This window comes from Thamnophis sirtalis, unplaced genomic scaffold (genome assembly GCF_051295495.1).
Source record: "Thamnophis sirtalis isolate CommonGarterSnake01/CBP01778 unplaced genomic scaffold, rThaSir2_p1.2 scaffold_8, whole genome shotgun sequence".
Classification (NCBI taxonomy): domain Eukaryota; kingdom Metazoa; phylum Chordata; class Lepidosauria; order Squamata; family Natricidae; genus Thamnophis; species Thamnophis sirtalis.
The window spans coordinates 80,204,655-80,220,867 of record NW_028261388.1 but is presented as its reverse complement, the minus strand read 5'-3'; the positions used below and the strand labels follow the sequence as shown (position 1 = coordinate 80,220,867).

General features: G+C 42.1%; 1 protein-coding gene across 2 annotated transcripts in view; it reads right to left on the bottom strand.

The window, feature by feature from the left end:
• TRIO (trio Rho guanine nucleotide exchange factor) overlaps positions 1–16,213 on the bottom strand; it is a 279,954-nt gene that overhangs the window by 134,702 nt on the left and 129,039 nt on the right. For both annotated transcript variants that reach the window (XM_087721977.1, XM_087721979.1), the window contains exons 9-11: positions 13,914–14,144; positions 8,465–8,587; positions 3,448–3,639 (exon numbers count right to left, since the gene is read on the bottom strand). In XM_087721977.1, the coding sequence (XP_087578103.1) occupies positions 3,448–3,639; positions 8,465–8,587; positions 13,914–14,144 (546 nt within the window). The remainder of the gene's footprint in view (positions 1–3,447; positions 3,640–8,464; positions 8,588–13,913; positions 14,145–16,213) is intronic.

Here is a 16,213-nt window from a genome sequence, read left to right as displayed (position 1 = left end):
TTGCCAGCACAGATTGCGAAAGCTTTTGTTCCACTTTCTTTCGCTCTACAAGGCTTAGTCAAATGCTATGTTTTAAAAGCTTTTTTTAAAGATCCTTTCTTCTGTTATTACAAAAAACTAGTGATCGCTTGCTGCCTCAGTTATTTCTCAGTCAGTCCTTTCCTGCTGGAGTCGGTTGCAACTACTTTCAAAATTGAACAGATACTCATTTTAACAGTGACAAGTTCCAGCACCCTCTGTAGTGTCCATTTCCTGACGGGGTTTAACTCGAAGGGGTGACACTCATATTCACTGAATTTACTGTTATTCCTCTGCCTTGCTGCTGCTTCGGCTGCCATTGAAACGGGGGGGGGCATGGTATTTGGGAGGGGAATCATTATAGCAATAGCAATAGCAGTTAGACTTATATACCGCTTCATAGGGCTTTCAGCCCTCTCTAAGCGGTTTACAGAGTCAGCATATCGCCCCCAACAATACGGGTCATCAGAATTCTACCAGATATGGGATAAATGGTGTAGATGGATGGAGCAAAGAAACAAAAATCAATGAAGGAATATAACAAAACTCAAAAAATAATAGTTATGAGTAAAATAAGAGGGTTAAGAATGGTGAAAGCCAAATGAAATGCAATAGAAGGGGAAATAATATAAGGTGAGCAGTATCGATTGATGATTGCTATTATAAAGAACAGGAAGTTCCTGTTCGCGTGGCACGACAAAACCGCGGTCCACTAAAGCGCGCCCGATTAAAGCGTGTCGCTGACGTCATCAGCAGCGCGACAACGACCGCGGAGAAAAAAGGGCGCTTTAAAAAGCACTTTTAAAGCAAGCCGATTCACGTAAAGGTAAGGGTTAGGGTTAGGGTTAGGGTTAGGTTTAGGATTACGTTAAGCGTTAGGGTTAGGGTTAGGGTTAGCGTTAGGTTAAGGGTTAGGTTTAGGGTTAGGTTTAGGGTTAGGTTTGGGGGGGTTAGGTTTAGTTTTACGCGTTAATTTTACCTTTACCGCTCACAGCGTGCTTTTTTCGTCGCGCTGTGATGACGTCAGGTACGTGGTTTCGTCGAGCGCGCTTTAGACGACCGCGGTTTTATGGTGGAACCCCTGTTCGTATTGTACTGTATAAATGTGGTGTACGTCTAAATTTTGTGTGTGTGTAGTTTACATGTTTGTTAATAAAAATCTTTAATAAAATAAAATAAAATACTCCAACATTCTTCTGGTAGTTCTACTGCTACCATCAGGATAATCTGTTGACTAGTATTTCTGGAAATACTTCAAAGCATACCAAGGGGTTCCCATCATTAACTCGCTTTTGAAAAAAAATATGCTTCTGGATATGTTAGGGATTGAGAGGCATTCTGGAGCTATGGAAACTGATGGTTAAAGGACAGCACGCCTAGATGCCTGAGGAAAAGTTGCTTTTTTCCCAATATATTTTTATTATTTTTTACATTTAAAACAGTGCAGTACCGCGAAGTCGGAGTGACTATACATTCACATTATATACAGCTAGTCACAATTATTGACAATTAACCTACTTGATACATTATCAATCCTTCTGTCCAATCACAATATATACAGTTTGTTCCAGTCTTGTCACCTTGTCTTATACCAGTCGTAAAATCTATTCCAGACTTCAAAATATTCTGATTCCCCTTTATTTTCAAGTTCAAGAGGGAGCCTTATCTGCTTCCGCACAGGCCAACCCTTTTCTGATTATATCTAGCTCCGATGGTGTATTAGGAAAAGTTGCTTTGAACAACATTTTGAAACAATAAAATAAAATAAATCACAAGGATCAACGGGTTCTTTGTGTGAAATATAACGACACAGGTGCCAACATACTGTCCATTTTGGGTTTCTTTTTGTAAAATAATGGCATGGTATAATAAGTCAAATATTGCTGTTCATCTGAGGTTGTATTTACCTAAGAACTGCTAAGGACCAGATGATTTTTTTAAAAAATTATGTCCTGATACATAAGACCATAGAATTCAAAGATGGCATACTTTCTTTTTCACATTACTGTAGCTTGCCTTCAGAATAGAGAAGAGGTAGAAGAAACAACACATTTTGGGCAACTGGAAGTATCAACTCGGTTACAAACTTTTCATTTATTTTTTCCTCATCTTTGGCAACAGGTAATATAGTCATGCCTTCTTTTGATTCCTGCTTTTGCCGAATATTCCTATAACGCCAGCTGCTGAGCAAACCATTTTGTGGAATAGCTTCCAATTACTCATAAATGTACAACTATCCTTTGGATTTCCCTTCACTTTCTAGTATAAACAAAATCCAGTAAAACTACATAAGAAGAAATATATATTTCTTATTGAGAGCCAAGTTTACTATTTATGTGTTACATTAATAATAAAGTTAAGTATAATGCTAGATAGGAAGTTGCTTTGTAATGGGATAACAGCTTTAAAGGGCTGGAAGGAGGGAGAGAAACGATTTTTTATTCTTTTCATTTAATATTTTTATAAAAGTACAGAACAATAAAACCTCTCTTCAAAAAAAAAAATTTCCATTTTTTTGCCAGAACAAAAAGTTAGAGTAGTTGATTATCCATACTCGTGTATGAATTTTGATTATACATATTAAGATTTAAAGACAGAATCACAAGGTGGGGGCATATAAGGATGCATAATTATATAAATATAATGATGAAAATAGCTGGGAATTGTAACCAGATCTACATCTCGACCAAAATGAGGCTGGAGGGATGTGTGTTAAAAGCACAATGATTATATATGTATACTTTTCTCTCTCTCTCTCTCTCTCTCTCTCTCTCTCTCTCTCTCTCTCTCTTTTAAAGGAAGAAGATTTATGTTAAAATTAAATATGTATATTGAAAAGGAATGATAAATACCATCAACATAAAATGTCTCCCAGAAGCTGAAATACACCTAGTAAATGAGATGAAGAGTGTGAAGCAGAGGGGAGAGGTAAGGGAAGAAGAGAGGGATAGGAGAGAGGGCGGGGGAGGAAGAGGAGGAGAGAAAGGAGTGGAAAGGGGAGAGAGGAGAAGGAGAGAGGAAGGAGAAGTACAGAAGAGAAGGACGACAGAGGGAAGAAAGGAGGTAGGGAGGCAGAGGAGAGAGGGAGAAGAAAGTGATGGATAAGGTACAAATATGGTGTATGGAGAGCAGAAGAACCAATAATTGTTTTGGGGAGTTGGTGGCAAGACGATTTGATGTAAACATTTAATAATACAATGCAATGTTGGCTACCAATAGTATACATATGTGTTATGAAAATGAAAAAAATAAAAACATTTATAAAGTGGGGGAAAAGAGAAATTTAAAAAATAGGGACTCAGAAAATGTCAACATTGTTAAAGATCTGTTGAAAGACCAACCCTTTGCCTTTGCTGCTGTAAGTTTGTGTTTTAGTTTCTGAGCATGCACTTACAAAGGTACCAATGTGTTATTTATTGTTTTGCTTACCTCTTTAACATGGGTATGAAAAGACACAGACATGTCCAGTAAGATTTTGCGCTGCTCCACCCGCCGAACAAAATCTTGTATCCGGTCTTCCAGTTGATGGGCTGCTTGATAAATCTCTTCAGGGTCACACTCCCCTGTCTGGGCCAGCTGCTCAGCTGCTTCTAACAATTTGTCTGCATTAGTATACGTGTTCTGCAAAAATGGCAAGAGAATAAGAGTTGCGGAGGGATTTTACAAACATTGATACTGACCCCACAAAACAATTCCCATTTTGTAACCTCTGATGTTCTACGAGACTGCGTTAGTGAAATCTAGCAATGCGTTGCTGAGCTGCTGAGGCATGATTTCCAATCAAGATTTGGTGGCAAATGGAAGAAACCATGTATGCCAAGCAGGGGTGGGTTCCTGCCAGTTCTAACCTCTTCTATAGAAGAGGTTCCACAAATCTACAGTGCCGTTTAGAACCGGTTCCAGCTCCCTCCCCCCGCCCGTCTGCACATCATCAAGATGAAGAGCGAGAGGAGGAATTCTGGGAGTTGAAGTCCACAAGTCTTAAAGCTGTCAAGTTTGAACACCCCTGGGTTTTTTTTTTCCTAAAGGATTAGCGGTGCAAGGGTCTTGTAACTTGACAACTTTAAGACTTGTGTTCTTCAAATACCAGAGTTTCTGAGCCAACATTTTGGTTGCTAAGCAAGAGCATTGTTAAATGAGTTTCACCACATTTTACAAGTTGGCCATGCCCACCCAGTCACATGGCTGGCAAGCCACTCCCACAAAGCAGGCCACACCTACAGAAGAGATTCTAAAAATTTTTTGAAACCCACCACTGATGCCAAGTTTCCAGTAGGTTTCATCTTCCTCTAGAGTACAGTGGAACCTCCGGTCACGACTGTAATCCATTCCAGGACTTCAGTCGGCACCCGATTTGGTCATTTGGACTGGAAGCAAGACTGACTGCACATGCGCCCCCCCCCCAAAAGGCACAGAAGGGGAAATTGCTGCGGTTGTGACTGATTGCCACCTGAGGATGTGTTCGTCAACAGAGTGAAACAATTATCGCATTTTGGGGTCGGCACCCAATTCGGTTGTGGTCAGAAGCGTTTGTGGCCCGAGGTTCCACTGTACAAGTCCTGGATTCTCTGGTGATCTCAACAGAGCTGAGGTGGCGCAGTGGTTAGAGTGCAGTACTGCAGGCCACTTCAGCTGACTGCTAACTGCAGTTCGGCTGTTCAAATCTCACCGGCTCAAGGTTGACTCAGCCTTCCATCCTTCCGAGGTGGGTGAAATGAGGACCCGGATTGTTGTTGGGGGCAATATGCTGATTCTGTAAACCGCTTAGAGAGGGCTGAAAGCCCTATGAAGCGGTATATAAGTCGAACTGCTATTGCTATCTCATCACCCTATCTTTTGAAGACCCATCATTACCAATAAGCACATGGTTTAAGATACTGCACTTACAAGAGAATATTTAAAGAAAGGGAAAATAAGGTGGTGTTACAACAGGTGCTAGGGATGGTAAACAAAGCAACTCAAACTGTATATTACAACCTTTTAAATGGAATAACAAAAGTATAAGAATGGCAAAGAAAAAGAATAACCATGTTAATGTATACCTATAATTGTATGTAAGAGAATAAATGACAGTAAGAATATAAAGCACAATATAGGTAAACAATATTTGGTTATAAATAGCTAAGTATAAATAAATATAGAATTGTACATAAAAATGGATAAGGATTAAGGGGACCATGAATGCAAGATAGAAATGTATAGAAGGGAAAACACTAACTGTAAAGAAACCGATACGGAACTGCTGTATGATATATTATGGAACTTCTTGTTCCTATGTTGTTTTTAAGTCATGTGTTTGTTTTTGTTGATGTGTTTATGTGTTTAAAATAAAAATTTAAAAAAAAACCAACAACAACAAGAGAACATTTACAAGTCTGTCATTTACCTTCATATTCATAACTGATTTTGGTAAATGCTTTTAAGATTATCTTATCTTACTTGCTTTGTGTGCAAAAATTGGAAGGAAGTTCATGCACAGCCCTTGAGTCAAGGAAGAAAGGTGTGATGTACTGCAATGCACATGTTTATTAAATTATTTAACTAAATAAAGAACAATAAAACAATATACAACTATTTCATATCATCAGGGAGCACTGGATTACAGGATTTTCAAATGAGATCTATTTAAATCTTCTGTAGTTAGTTATCAATGGATCACAACCCAGTAATACGATGTACCCATGTGACACAGCCAATTTCAGAAGGGCTCCGAGTTATTAATTGACATGAACAAAACCTTTCTAGAGAAAAGGGAAGGTAAAATGCTAACTGGGGAATTAGGTGAGTTGAAGTCCGTACATTTTAAATGTGCCATATATGAAAATAGCAATAGCAGTTAGACTTATATACCGCTTCATAGGGCTTTCAGCCCTCTCTAAGCGGTTTACAGAGTCAGCATATCGCCCCCACAGTCTGGGTCCTCATTTCACCCACCTCGGAAGGATGGAAGGCTGAGTCAACCTTGAGCCGGTGAGATTTGAACCGCTGAACTGCAGATAGCAGTCAGCTGAAGTGGCCTGCAGTACTGCACCCTAACCACTGCGCCACCAGGCCACGCTTTGTTTCAGTAGGTTATCACTGCTTATTTATCCTCTGGCTTTGAAAAAACATCTGGGCTCAGTTCCTACAAACATTTGCAAACTTTATTTTATAGGAACTTGAAGCTGTCTTGCCACTATCCTACTGCTTTTTTGCCTACAAAATGTCATCATGTCTCAAAAGGATTCTGGAATGATACAAATATTATGATAAATAGACACATTTGCTGGCAGTCATCCTCCTATTCCCCCCCCCCCCCTGCTTTTGCATTTGTGCCTTGCAGCCACAATCAAGCAAATAATTTTTTTATCAAATAAAATATCAAGCTACCGAAAACTGCGCTTGAACACTGCAACAGTATTGCCTGTTTCACAGTAAAATAAATAAGCTTCCCCCTCACGCTTGTAAACAAGAAATCATACCCCCTTGCAGGCTAAATAAATCATAAGAATTCAAGGGTAGTTTGACTATATTGCATAGTATGCATTTTACTATAGCAATAGCAGTTAGACTTATATACCGCTTCATAGGGCTTTCAGCCCTCTCTAAGCGGTTTACAGAGTCAGCATATTGCTCCCAACAACAATCCGGGTCCTCATTTTACCCACCTCGGAAGGATGGAAGGCTGAGTCAACCCTGAGCCGGTGAGATTTGAACAGCCGAACTGCAGAACTGCAGTCAGCTGAAGTAGCCTGCAGTGCTGCATTTAACCACTGCGCCACCTCGGCTCTATAATTATCGCATCTAAATATATTTAACATTTTTGCTCAAGAACACAAAACTGCCTCGTGGATATATTCCATCAGAAACAGTAAAGAGAGAGGAGGAGATACAAGTCAAAAATGGTGTGAAGGAAAGGAGTATCTTTATTAAAGGGGAAAGATAATTGGATGGAGAGGAGCACTGGGGAGACAAATGAAGAACGAACGAAAAAGAAGATTAAATAGCAATAGCAATAGCACTTAGATTTTTATACCGTTTCATCAGTGGTGGAATTCAATTTTTTTTACTACCGGTTCTGTGGGCGTGGCATGGCTTGGTAGGCGTGTTTTGGTGGGCGTGGCAGGGGAAGGATATACTGTAAAATCTCCATTCCCACCCCGCTTCAGGGGAAGGGTACTGCAAGATCCCCATTTCCTCCCAATCAGTTTGGGACGCGGGAGGCAGAGAATAGATGGGGGCCTGGGAGAGGCGTTATTTATTGGTTCTACGAACTACTCAAAATTTCTGCTACTGGTCAGAACCTGCTGAATCCCACCTCATAGTACTTTTACAGCCTTTGTACAGAGTACAAAAGTACATAGTACTTTTACAGCCTTTGAAGAGTATTCGGAGACTTCAACTCATCCAGAATGCAGCCGCGCGAGCGATTGTGGGTGCACCTCGGTACACCCACGTGACACCTATCCTCCGCGAGCTGCACTGGCTACCGATCGGTCTCCAGATACGCTTCAAAGTGCTAGTCGTAACTTATAAAGCCCTTCATGGTATTGGACCTGGGTACTTGAGAGACCGCCTGCTGCCAATCACCTCCCAAAGACCCAACAGATCACACAGGGTCGGCCTCCTCCGGGTTCCGTCTACCAGCCAATGCCATCTGGCTACTACCCGGGGGAGGGCCTTCTCTGTAGCAGCTCCGGCCCTTTGGAATGAACTCCCCGCGGAGATCCGGACCTGCACCTCTCTCCAGGCCTTCCGGAAAGCCGTCAAAACCTGGCTGTGCCGGCAGGCCTGGGGTTGACGAGTTCCCCTCCCCTCTCGACTGGTATGGCTGTGTGATTTTTGTGTATTTTAATTACGTGTACTGTTGTTTATGTTCCCTTTCCCCTTTGAGTTGTTTGCCGCCCTGAGTCCCTCCTGGAGAAGGGCGGCATACAAATAAACCAAAACTAAAACTAAACTAAACTACAGCCCTCTCTAAGTGGTTTACAGATTTTAAAAATGTCAAATCCCATAACACCAGTTGATTTGATTTGATTAAACTTGTATGCCGCCCTATTCCCCGAGGGGACTCAGGGCGGCTAACAAACCAAATAGGGGAAAGGGGGAGTACAAAAAACAAAGAAGACAAAACAAATACAGAAAACAAATTTAAAAACTCATCAACAGGCGCAACAATTTGAGTGGGGCTGGGAACTCATCAGCCCCAGGCCTGCCGGAACAGCCAGGTTTTAACGGCTTTGCGGAAAGCCTGAAGGGTGGTGAGGGTCCGAATCTCCACGGGGAGATCGTTCCAGAGGGCCGGAGCAGCCACGGAGAAGACCCTCAAGGAGTTGTTATCTCCTTGTTGTTTGTTTAAAACTGGTTGCCAACGCTGCAGCTTGAGAGCATGGGTACCTTGAAGGATTTCCAGCCGTGATATTTTTCCAAATGAATGCCAAAAAAAGTGCCAACGACGAACTCTTACCTGAGCCACTTCTTCAAAGTCTTCGTGGCGCTTCTGTAGCGCTCTGGCTCGATGCAAAGATTTCCCAACTCCTGTATGCTTACTAAGGAAAGCTTCTCCATGATTTTCGATCCAATCCAGAACCTGCAAGAGAGATCATCGTGAACGAAATCCAATTGTATATTTGTGCTTCTTCTAACGGGTTCTGCTGTTGTGGGACATAACAGGATAAATCAACTGAAGCTATCATTCATTATTTTCAGTCCAGTAGTTCAGACACCCAGACTTGGTGGCAATTTCTCTCCCAGAGTTTGTAATGATGAAAAGGTAAGTTCTCCATTTATTGCTGAGTTTGTAAACTAAGTAATCGAATGGGGATATGCGGCCTGCTAATGGAAAAAAGCATCCTTTTGAAATCAGCAAAAGTCCAGCTACTCCAGCAATCATTTATCACAGTCAGAAAAAAATTTGGAAAACTAAATTAAATTATCCTGAGAAAAAAAAAACTCCCCGATCTCAAATATGGACACATGGAGCTGACTCTAAATTCTACATTGCTTTAAGAGATTAATTTTCCATGCCATTATCCAATAGAATTTGCATGCAGGAATGTCACCAATATCTTCTGTAAACCACAGATTCTAGGTCCTATCTGCAAAATTCCTTGGCAGACAAATTCATACGGAAGAGTCCCCCGAGGACACGATGTTTGAAAAAATCACCGAACTGAAACGCAATTTTACCCTGACCCAAGGAGCTTGCCCCTTCGTGCTTAACCATAAAAACGCAAGATTTCAATTGAACCATCTGGCAAAAATTTCTTTCCATTCACTTTCTTTCCATTCCATTCAAGTCCCAATGATTTTAGCAATCAGAATCTATTCAGTAACTAAACATTCCGGGAACCGAGGCCAACATATACATCCCTATACTGTGGCAATTAAAGCAGTAACTGAAACAAGATGTTCCCTATTCTGCTAATTCTCTACAGATACATCATACCAGCAAGTATTTGTACAACTAAGGGGCTCTTCCTTGAATATGAAGCCTTAATTCAGCTTACACAAGAAATGTTTGGGGGGATGGCATCTCCTGTACCAGTCAACCTTCACCCTGGACCCTGCAGAGGGAATCTTTAGGTTTAGGTTTATTCGATGTATATGCCGCCCTTCTCCCAAGGACTCAGGGTGGGGTACAACATTAAAAGAAACACATAATACAAAAGTTAAAAAGAAATTAAATAGGATATCCCCAAACCCAATTAAAATTGACAATGACACTTTTTTTTTTTAAAGAATTCAAATTAAAATTAACAGTAATCAATAATTTGATTTGTTTTGTTCAGGCCAGGCTGGCTTGCTGGAAAAGCCAACTTTTTAAGGCGCGTCGGAAGGACCGGAGGTCGGGGATTATACGAAGCTCCGGGGGCAGCTCATTCCAGAGGGAAGGCGCTCCCACAGAGAAGGCTCTCCCCCCGGGGGTCGCTAGTCGACACTGTCTGGCCGACGGCACCCTGAGGAGGCCAACTCTGTGGGATCGCACTGGACGGTGGGAGGCTACCGGTGGCAGTAGGTGGTCTCGCAGGTACCCTGGGCGTAAGCCATGGAGCGCTTTAAAGGTCATAATTAGTACCTTGAATCGCACCCGGAAGACAACCGGCAACCAGTGCAGGCCGCCTAAAAGGGGTGTAACATGGGAGTACCTGGGTGCCCCCATGACAACCCGCGCAGCCGCATTCTGGACCAGTTGACGCTTCCGGGTGCTCTTCAAGGGCAGCCCCATGTAGAGAGCGTTTATCCATCAAGCATCTGATTAAATTAGCTTGAGATAATATATTCATTCATCACTATACAACATGTCTGCCTGACCAAGTACTCCTAAAAGATATAACAAAATAAGAAATATTACAAGAAAAGCGTATGACTTCTGCTAAATCTGACTTCTAATCCTTTGGTTTTATGTTGACTATTTGGGCTAGCATAGGTCTCCAAGTTCTCAGGACCACTGTTTGATATCCTGCATAACAGGGGTGGGTTTCAACCGGCTCGTGGCGGTCCCTGCGAACCGGTTGGTCGGCGAACCCGGAAGTAAGTAACTTCCGGGAACGGCAACTGGCCCACCCGCCCGCCAGTGCTCCTTACCCGGTTTTGACGAGTTCTGCGCTTCCACACATGTGCAGGACACATACAGCGCCTGCGCGATCCTCCAGGAGCAGCTGGAGCATCGCACAGACGCTAGTGCGCGTGCACGAGGACGCCGCCGGCCCCGTTCCAACCGAACCGGTTGGAACGGGGCGAGAAACCCACCCCTGCTGCATAACCACAAAAGACAATAAAAAAATGAAACCATGCCTTTATCGTTATGTCATCAACTCTGTAAAGAATAGTTATGCCTCTGCCTTGGTCCTATTCCAAGGAAGTACTTAGCCAACATATAAAAAAAAATGAGCCCATTTTCTTTCATCATCTGGCAATTGTAGACTCTATGAACCTAAACCAACATCTCAAAACCTTGTTAAAACAATACATCGAATCCAAACATTGCACTATTATGGATTATTGCAATTTAGAATCCAAACTACAATTTGAGATTCCAAGCATGTGCTAAGGTAAGGCCATTATTTAGAATTACTAGTCTACTTGAATTTTCATTCTAATTCCATTCTCAATATATGGACGGGTTGCCAATAGAGCCGAGGTGGCGCAGGGGTTAGAGTGCAGCACTGCAGGCTACTTCAGCTGAGTGCAGTTCTGCTGTTCAAATCTCACCGGCTCAGGGTTGACTCAGCCTTCCATCCTTCCGAGGTGGGTAAAATGGTTCCACCACAAAACCGCGTTCGACTAAAGGGCGCTCGACGAAACCGCGTAGCTGACGTCATCACAGCGCGACAACAGCGCGGAGAAAAAAGCACGCTGTAAAAGCTAAACCTAAAATTAACACCTAAACCTAACCCCCCTAAAACTAATCCTAAACCTAACCCTAACCCTTAACCTAACGCTAAACCTAATCCTAACCCTAACCCTAACCCTTACCTTAACTTGAATCGGCTTGCTTTCAAAGCGCTATTTAAAGCGCCCTTCTTTCTCCGCGCTCGCTGTTGTCGCCCTGCTGATGACGTCAGCGACGCGGTTTAATCGGGCACGCTTTAGTCGAGCGCGGTTTTGTCATGCCACAGGGTAAAATGAGGACCCGGATTGTTGGGGGCAATATGCTGACTCTGTAAACCGCTTAGAGAGGGCTGAAAGCCCTATGAAGCGGTATATAAGACTAACTGCTATTGCTATTGCTATTCTAAGTCCAAATGAAAGTGCTGGTTTTGATCTTTAAAGGCCCTTCACAGCACAGAAGCTGGTTATTTGAAGGATTGTCTCTTCCTGATTACATCTGCTCATCCCATGAAATCTGACAAGAAAGGCTATGTTACAGGTCCTCACCTATCAGGGATCTACACTTAGTGGGCCCAAGAAAATTGGCCTTATCTGCCTTGGTCCTCTTCTTATAAATCCCCCACCCCCCAAAAAAACATCAGATCACATCCATCCCCCTTTATTTTCTGGAAATTCCTCAAAACCTGGCTTTCTCATTAGGTGGTCTCAGGGGGACTGGTGAGATCTTGAGGAGGCTCTGTTGTGGATCAAATCTATTGCACTGGGTTAGACATGTCTATTGTTTTGATTTTTTTTCCTGCAGACTGGCCAGAGTCATTCCTTGTGCACGCAATCTATTAAGTCATGGTATTCATCTGAACCATAAGCCTTTCACTAGCCAGCGTGGGGTAGTGGCTTCTCCTGAGTCAGAACCAGACGGTGAGTTCTAGTCCTCCCTTGGGCACAAAAGTCAACTGGCTAACTTTGGGCCAGTCATTGTCTCTCAACCACCAAAAAGAGCCGAGGTGGCGCAGTGTTTAGGGTGCAGCACTGCAGGCTACTTCAGCTGACTGCAGTTCAGCAGTTCAGCGGTTCTAATCTCACCGGCTCAAGGTTGACTCAGCCTTCCATCCTTCCGAGGTGGGTGAAATGAGGACCCAGACTGTGGGGGCTCTGTAGCTAGAGTTCCAGAAGGATACATCTCCCATCTGGCTCCCAAAGCCAACTATTTCAGGTCTTCATTAATTGCAGGAGCCAGTTCTATATAATGGGAGGATTTAAATTTCTCATTAGCTCCTAATTAAGCTGAGCCTGATGGCAATGGGAATTAACTGATTATATGGTTTCTACTGTTTTTATCTTTTATTTATCAGACAGATAGGTCCCGCCCATGCTGACTCCTTACTAATTCTACTGCTTTAAGAGCCAAGGTGGCGCAGTGGTTAAATGCAGCACTGCAGGCTACTGCTAGATCAGCAGGTCAGCGGTTCAAATCTCACCGGCTCAGGGTTGACTCAGCCTTCCATCCTTCCGAGGTGGGTAAAATGAGGACCCAGATTGTTGGGGGCAATATGCTGACTCTCTGTAAACCGCTTAGAGAGGCCTGAAAGGCCTATGAAGCGGTATATAAGTCCACTGCTATTGCTATTGCTATTTATTTTGAAAATTGTGGCTCCTCCTCCCTGTTTATATTTTTGAGTTAATTCTCTTTTTATATGCCTTGGGAAATCCAACCAGACTTTAGAAATAATCTGACTCATCAAAGAGCTCTCTTCTTCAACTCTTCAGTAATTTTTTGTTATTGAAGTCTCTGGCCACCATTCTTTGCAGTACATCCGGAACACACAAGCAAAGACATGTATTTGATCTACATTTGGGTGGCAAGAACTTAACATTTGCAGATGCACTGAAGGTCTCAAAGTGAGTGGCATCACACTACCAATGAGAAGAGGGGTAACATTTCAAGGAGAGAGTTTTTGAGATGGTTCTCATTTAGACCGTGACCCATCAAATGCGTCCCGTCAAAAGCGCGCCGACAAAACCGCGACGAGAAAACTGCAAGGTCGAAAGCGCTCCCACAAAAGCGCGATTAGGGTTAAGGTAAGGGTTAGGGTTAGGATTAGGGTTAGGTTTAGGGTTATTACGTTGTTTTCACGTTGTTTGTTGATGGTGCGCTTTTATCAGCGCGCATTTATCGGCACGCTTCTGTGTGCGCGATTTCGACCTCGCTGTTTCTTGCCGCGGTTTTGTCAGGCGCGCATTTGTCGGTGAACCCATTTAGACATTATAGGAAACACTCATTTCAATTTTCAACCAGCAGGATCAGACAATATTTTTTTAGATGGTACTTGGCTCTGGAATTGTCAGAGGTCCAGCAGAAATCTACTGGTATATGAGTGCTACAGCACCACCCTTTCTTCTTCTTCAAACTCAGCATTTTATTTTAGCCTACTTTTATAATGGGAACAAACCAAGATTATATGAAGCTGCACTGACTGATAATTTTGCTTTTTAAAATTTCTCCTTAGATCAAGAAGGTGTGTGGGTAGCCTCTGTATGCATTTCCACACAGAATCCCCAATACCAGGAGATATTGGACTGACCTGTTGTACATCCTGTTGAAAGACACAGAGTTGAAGCCGTTGATGTAAGCGAACTTTTCGATGTTGCCAAATGTTCTCCAATTGCCTCTGGTGATGCAGGACTTCATGAATAACATCTAGGGCATGGTGTACTGCCTTGGAGTAGTTGGCTGAAGCTGTTAGGGAATCTGAGCTTCCAGGTGTCAAAGGCCGCTGCAATTTGTCAAGCAGTGATTTCCCATCCTGACTTACCTAGAAAAATAAGAATGAAGGTGTTTACATACTAGCTTGCAGAGTTCTATAATATGGAATTGCAACATTGGTTTTGCCATTTAGGTACATCTTTACAAGAATGGCATGTTGGAATTTATTTTGGGTGAAATCAAACAAAGAAGAAGGGATTGAGGATTTCATTTCAACTACTTTACCTGATCAAGAAATCTTACTTTTAGAAATAATCTTAAATTGCAAGAATTTATTGGAGAAACTGGATTTCAGAGGCTAAAAAAAACTCTTACAGACTCAAGTCTTGATCTATACCAGCAGTCACTGTTAAAATTACAAGCTTATTAAAATGCAAACCAGTTTGCATTTAATTTTATTATTCATCTTCAAAATGAATTTATCTTCACAAACCATAATATTGATTTAGAAAAAGGGAGATGTTACGTTTACAGTTGCATTTACACATTTCTCTGTGTATGTTGTGAGAAACAAAAAGGTTTCAGGTGCAATATACACGGGGAAAATTGCCATTATTTGAATAATAAAGTTAATAATTATGCATCAGATTAAATGCAGACACAACATCCATGTTCCCAAGGTGTCATGGTATCAATAAACATTAAAATATAAGGTTTCCCAAAAGCTTCCAGATAGACAAAGGCCTCTGGTTGATTGGTTCAGACTGGATTATTTTTAGTTATATATTGGCATCCTTATAGCTACAGTATGTAATGCAAAAAGAATCCTTATGTCTCAAGAGAGAGAGAGAGAGAGAGAGAGAGACGAGGTGGCGCAGTGGTTAAATGCAGCACTGCAGGCTACTTCAGCTGACTGCAGTTCTGCAGTTCGGCTGTTCAAATCCCACCGGCTCAAGGTTGACTCAGCCTTCCATCCTTCCGAGGTGGGTAAAATGAGGACCCGGATTATTGTTGGGGGCAATATGCTGACTCTGTAAACCGCTTAGAGAGGGCTGAAAGCCCTATGAAGCGGTATATAAGTCTAACTGCTATTGCTAAGAGCTTCTGCAAAGAAGCAGATAATAGTGCAGAAAAGATAGAGGGATACCTTCTAACAGAATCAAAAGCTGACAGTCATGGAGAGGTTTCTGGCCACACGCGGAGGCTGCCTTAACAGAGAAACGGTAAAGATTTCCCTGTACTTCCAGTCATATCTGATGCTAGGCCAGTTAAAGATGCTGAGCTTGTCTGCTGGAAAGCTGACAGCCCGGATTTGAAACCCGACTGCCGTGCAACGGAGTGAGCGCCCATTCCTTGGCCCAGCTCCTGCCCGCCTAGCAGTTCGAAAGCATACAAATGCAAGTAGACCAAAACGGAAAATTAAGCTTCAAATGAGACATATTTGAAGGCGACTGCTCACCATCAAGGATTCCTACACTAATTTGACTGAAAATTCTCCTCAGCATCTAGTCGGGAGTGAACTGAAAACAGATTGTTTAAACATCAAGTCTTCCTCAGCAGGGTTCCTGGGTCTGCCTATAAGGGACCATGCAACATTGCTATAAATTGAGTTACTTTCGCCATCTGTCTTCAGTCAAATTTTAAATATGACTGTGGTGGCACAAGTATTTTGCAATCAGCCTGAGCTTTAACTGAATCCATCTTCTGGCTAGAATTTATTGAGGTTTATTGAAGAGAACAACATCGTTCCTTTATCTTCATGATTCTGTTTTATATATGTAGAAACAGGGCTTTGATATTTTTCTCACTTCCTAGAAACGAAAGGAAATTGAACGCTATTCAGATTGTAAAAGCTTGCCTTCTTCCCTTTTAATGGTTAGTGTGACTGAAAAATGAATGTCTCAATGAGAAGTTGTCATTTAAGGAAGCTTTTTTTAAAAAAAGAATAATAAATAATAAACATTACTTTTAAGGAAGGCCAGTCAAACAAGTTTTATAACTGGCAGAAAATACACAGTCAATAGTTGAGTTAAACTATTTCAAATATCACGTAAAAAGCTGGAACCGCAATAAATAGATAAATGTTTCATTTTTAAAAGATTCCGAGTGTGAATTCTTCAAAATGCCCAGCTTCAAAGGCAAAACAGCATTTTTGAAGCCTTTTTGGAAGCATCTCAA